Source organism: Egretta garzetta, unplaced genomic scaffold (genome assembly GCF_000687185.1).
Source record: "Egretta garzetta isolate BGI_Z169 unplaced genomic scaffold, ASM68718v1 scaffold108, whole genome shotgun sequence".
NCBI classification, from domain to species: Eukaryota; Metazoa; Chordata; class Aves; order Pelecaniformes; family Ardeidae; genus Egretta; species Egretta garzetta.
In genome coordinates this window covers 5,149,341-5,154,732 of record NW_009260614.1, presented here as the reverse complement: position 1 = coordinate 5,154,732, position 5,392 = coordinate 5,149,341, and the positions used below count along the sequence as shown (strand labels likewise).

Below are 5,392 nucleotides of genomic sequence, written 5' to 3'. Positions count from 1 at the left end.
GGCTTCCCCTCAGCTCCGGGCTCGGCCTTGCCGCCTACAGCGAGGCCCGTCTCCCCCAGGGCCCGCGTTTCTCCTTCCTCTCCTTACCGGCCTTCAGCCGCCACCATGTCGGTCAATCCGATGGCCTACGAAGCGCAGTTCTTTGGCTTCACCCCCCAGACGTGCATGCTCCGCGTCTACATCGCGTTCCAGGACTACCTCTTCGAAATGATGCTGGTGGTTGAGAGTGTAATCCTGAAGAAGCTGGGCGGGTTTCCCGACTGTAAAATCAGCCCCTTCCAAATCCGGAAAAGCACGGAGAAATTTCTTCTCTTCATGAAGGAACACTTTGATAAACTCTTCAGTAAAATGGAAGAAGTGCTGCTGCAGCTGGTGCTAAACATCCCCAAGAACGTGCTGCTTCCCGAGGACAAGGTCCACGAGCAGTACCCCTACAGCAAAGAGCAGTTCCAGGCACTTCAGGATGAGATCCACCAGCTGCAGCAGCAGTACAGGGCTGAGGCGTCGGCTGGGCAGGCGCTGCGAGCAGAACTGGAAGAACAGAAGGCCGTCCAGGCTGAGCTTGAGAAGATTTTGCAGTGGTTTGATGGGCTTGAGAATATCTGTAGGGAGCACGGGACTGGCAACTTCAAAGAAAGCTTTGCATTCTTGACACAGAACTCTAAGAAACTGCAAGACGTGCTGAAAGAGGTTGAAGAGAAAAGCAAAAAAATAAAGAAGCATGATCGGTTACTGTAATGGAAATTCTGAAAAGACAGCAAAAAAGATTTAGACAGCTTGCTTAAAATGATAGGGGCTTATCTTTCCAGAAGCATCTCCCCTAACCCCTTACTCCTCTAATTCTGCCAGGATCTAGAATAAAAGCTGTTGAACTGTGTCAGTTTGCACCTATTTAGCACTCCCCCAGGGAAGGAGGGAGAGAAAAAAGCCTTGATTTCCTGTGAAATGTAACTGAAAATGGTGATTCAGAATAAATTTGGGGTTGGATAGCCTGGCTGTGAAGGTACCTTCCTGACCTTAGGAACATTAACTTTTGACACAACTTAGCATTTGTTTACTTTTATTGTTTAAAAAAAATTCCACGTTTAAGAATGTCTTAAGTGAATTTCCAGACTGGTACCAGTTCAGAGTTGATGTTTTTGTCAGCGAGGATGTTGGGACTTTGCACCAGCTTCCCAAAGGAGCTGTATGGCACAGGCAGTGCCTCATTAAGGATAAAGTGCCAGTCGCTGAGGCTTAAACACCAACAAGGAAGTCCACGGAGTGGAGCAAGACAGGGATGCTCTTGTCAAGGCTCTGCTGAGAAATAGATCTGCTTGCATCAATACTGAATTTCAGGTCAGTTCCTTGCTGCTCCGCATAGGGTTGCAGAGGGGAAAATCGTGTTTTCTTTAAGCAAGGGCAGCGTGCTGCTCCATAGACGGAAGATACAGAAGCTGCTGGAGGAAATGAGCAACTCGATTGCTTTGTCCTACTTTAGCTCAGTTGCTTTATATATATATATTTTGTTTGGCTGGTTTTGGTTTTGTTGTTCAGTGCCTTTTTTTCTACTAAATAGCAAAGTTCATTTTACTCATGTTTAATCAGCTTTTCCTGTACAAATGTTGTGAAGACTGATATGCTTGAGTTCTTTGAGGTGACTTAATTAAGCTTATGCTATCTATACTTACTTCAAACTGCATTACAGCCTGCACACATCTTTCTGTCAGCCTCAGCAGGTTTTGAATCTCCTGTAGAGATGTATCATGAAGTAGCAATCCTAGCACAAAGGTTTGAAAGACATTAAACTTGTGAATAATTTAGAAGTTACTGGAATAAAAAAAAAAAAAGTATTAAACGCATAAAATGCGCCTTGCAACTCTTTCTTCCCTGCCTTCTGAAGACTTCCTACAGCGTTGGCTTGGTAAAACCTGTATCTTTAAACATAAATTGCCTTGACCTGGGAGACTGAGGGGCTGCTCTTGAAGTCCTGTGAGAGGGAATGAGTTTCTGATGTTGCGCTCTGACTCGTGTAGCAAATGTCAGCCTGTGTGGAGGCTGGAGTTCCGAGGAGGGAAAAACAGGGCATCTGCTAAAAATGAAGTTACTTGTTTAGGAAACAGCTCAGTGACTTAAAAGTTCCCTGATCTGCTCGAACTTGAAGAGTAGAAAAGTGTCATGTGCAATACAACGTCTGCTGTAGCTAAAAAGCGCGTCTTCATCCCATACCATCAGTTTCATTGCAGAAATGAAGCAGCCACTAGTCTGTAAATTGGGTGCAGAGATGTAGATATTGGTTTACTTCAAGCCAAATTGTAAAGAATAACATTTGAAAAACCTACTAAGAAACAAAGGTGATACCCTGAACCCAAAGAGCCTGTGACTGGTTCCAGAAGAGAACAACTACAAGCAAGAATTTGACAAAGCAGGGGTGAGACAATTGATTGCTGCCCGTTCTTCAGGGTCATTGCTGTCTACGTCTCAATGTCATGATATATTCATGGAAGTCTTCAAAATTATTGGTGTTTTGTCTTGGAAATAACGAGGAGGAAGAAGTGGTATGAGGGCTAGTGCTGATGCATCTGAAACCTTTTCCTTTCTGTCTGGAATCCTGACCACGGGCATTGCTGCACACAGAGGGGGTATGGCCCAAAGTTGAACATCTTCACATACATTCAGGTATTCCACAGTTCAGCATCCGCACAGTTCGGGTTTGCATCACTGTGGAGCGCTCTGGTATTTAGGCAGCGGTGGGTTAAAGGGTGACCTGACTTCTTGTGTTGAATTAGACCTTTTAAGGTATTTCTTTCAAAAAAAAAGGGGTTGGGTTTTTTTTGGTGAGTGAATAAATCATTAATACAAACACGTAAGACGGCCGTTTACAGCTAACAGAGGGTCTCAACAGGAGATTTATTACACTGAGCTCTTTGTTTAGGCTTCTCATCAGCTGAGATTAAATGCTGGTGGTCTGATGACAAAGCCATTTAGTTGAAATAAATGACATATGGAAAAGAATGGATTTGTGAAGAAAAAAAACCCAACAACTTTGCCGTGACCCCTCTGGAAATACTGGCTTCTTAAAATCGATGTTATTCAAATCCTGTAACCTAATTTCTCCTCTTCATTTTTGTTCATAAAATCAATTTAAAGAACAAAGGCCTTTAACTGCGGGAGGGGGACAGGATACACAGTGAAGGCTGTTGCCAAATATAATCCTTCCCAACGAGTAATAAAAAGTCTCACCAGGAGATCTGGCATATTTCAGTAACGGCTGTAGAAGCAGTGTCTCGAAGAATGACTGTTTTGTGAGAGGGAAAAATGCTATTTTTTTTAAAGGCTTACCTATGAAGTGCAAATAAGCATTGCAATCCCTTTTTTTAATAACATCTTCAATAAAACAGTGAATGAAATGGGTATCCACAGGAGGTTTAGCGGCAGGGGTGACACTCATGGGAGCTCACCTAATGCCAACATTATTGTGCAAAACTGAAAATCCTGTCATAGGGCAAAATTAGCAACAAATAGCACCGAGGAAGCAAAATCGTTGGGCCCCAGAGCCAGGGCAGGAGCAGTGCCCACCAGGCAAGGCTGCACTTGCTGCCCGGGAGGGGTTTTGGCAGCAGAGGGCACCCGGAGACTGGCCCAGGGCTTCGCTTCCAGAGAAGTCTGGTTTATTTTCCACCCCTCTCTCCATAACTTTGGTGTGCACCAAGAATCGTCAAGCGTCACCTCAGATAAATCAGTTGTTTTACCCTTAATGAGCAGGAGTCGCTTTTCTTGGGGTGTTACGTGCTGTGAGAGACCACGCACGTGTTCGCCGAAAGCTGGAGCAGGACACGCAGAGTTCATGCACCCTAGGGCTGTATTTTCCATTAAAGAGGAATTATTCCAATTTTCACTCTTGTGCTCAGACCCTTGCGCTTTCTCCTCTCCCCACCGGGCAGCTTGCACAGCGCCAAGGTCTTCCCCAGCACATTGTTCAAGCTGCGGGCACACAGGGAGTGCTGGTACCGGGCATGATGGTTGTACTGGGATTCACCTGGACATTGCAATCACTACACGTTGCGATTTCGGCGTATTGCTCTGTCACGCTGCTAATGCAAAATCCCCTGTAACCTCAAATAGGTAAATAGCTCAGATAAGTTAATCTGATATTGAACATTCAACCCCCCTTCCTACCTGCTCCCAAAAATGCTGCCCTGTCAATCGAGTCACCGTAATGAAATATTTTGAAATAAATTATTTCCTGATGCTCTGGAGAAGGGTGTGGGAGACACCCTTGGCCAGCACCAAGCTTGGCCACCACGAGCTGGGGAGCTGCTGCCACACTTTGCCACCGCGCTTTGCCAAAGCTCGTTAGGCTCCTGCCTGCAAACGCTCCGCTCTACTCCTCGCTGCCTGGGTCCCCAATTGCCGGGAAGCTCCCAGAGCCTGTGCGATCCCCCCACTTAACTTCAGACACTCATGCAGCGTTACAGCACCTAGTGAAGGCCACAGGGTTTGCCTTCCAGCTTCACCAGCTGCTGGCTCTGCTCGTCCTTCAGCTGCGGGTTCCGATGGTACTGGAGGGGCATTCCCAGCCCCCGATTGTGCTTGTGCAGTTGTGGGTCCCCTCGAGGTCCAGACACTGGTGAGCAGCTCAACGTGCCCTCACTCCATCGTCACCCACCTCTCCGGCCGTCCTGGCCCTGCTCGCCGGGGGCGGCTTCGGTACATCGGAGCAGTGATGGCCACGGAGGTGTCCCGTCGGTGACAGCGGTTACAGGTACAAGGCAGGCAGAGACAGGATGGCACCAAGCTGCTGCAGGACCAAGACCTGGGACTGGCTTTTAAAGAAAGGGGAGAAATTCCACGTGGTTGATTTTAATGCTCATTTTCTCTAAATGATTGCACAGAGCTGGAAAATTCAAAGAGCCCCAGGCTGGGAGTGAGGTACTTTATAAGACCCAATGTAAAAAAATGTAATCAGCTGTTGTAAAACATTACCAAGAGCCTTTTTGCAGGGGGAAGACAGCCTTGCTGTACTGCACTTGGTCCACTAAACACCCCAGCAGCAGAGCTGCAGTCTAAGGGGAACGAAGCCACCGGTTTTCTTACCGGGATCACATGCACACCTGGTCCGGAGACACGCAGGAGCCGCGGGGCTCGTTTGGGCCAGGGATGCCCCAGCAGCAGGATATGCCATCGGGATGGGGAAGGGCTTCAAGCCCCGCTGCGGCTACTGCAACTATCAGGTTTTCAGCAAAACTCACTCCAGGGAATAAAAAGTGCTCGCCAGCTGCAGGGAGGATGTGCAGCCGGATTTGTGGCCTTGTGCATGGAGGAGGGAGTTGGGTGCAGTGGGGAAGGAGCGGGTGCAGTGGGGAAGGAGCCAGCACAGTGTCCCAGGGGTGGTGGGGTCCCCAAAATGCCC

The 5,392-nt window shown here is 47.6% G+C and overlaps 2 protein-coding genes across 2 annotated transcripts in view; one reads left to right on the top strand and one right to left on the bottom strand.

Annotated features, from left to right (window-relative positions):
- DERL2 (derlin 2) overlaps positions 1 to 107 on the bottom strand; it is a 10,919-nt gene extending 10,812 nt beyond the window's left edge. The window contains exon 1 of the mRNA XM_035900529.1: positions 88 to 107. Coding sequence (XP_035756422.1) covers positions 88 to 107 — 20 coding nt within the window. The remainder of the gene's footprint in view (positions 1 to 87) is intronic.
- Positions 7 to 1,309, top strand: MIS12 (MIS12 kinetochore complex component). Its single transcript, XM_009645110.2, has one exon. The coding sequence runs from the start codon at positions 106 to 108 to the stop codon at positions 736 to 738; it is 633 nt and encodes a 210-aa protein (XP_009643405.1). The 5' UTR covers positions 7 to 105; the 3' UTR covers positions 739 to 1,309.
- Positions 1,310 to 5,392: the final 4,083 nt, after the last annotated feature.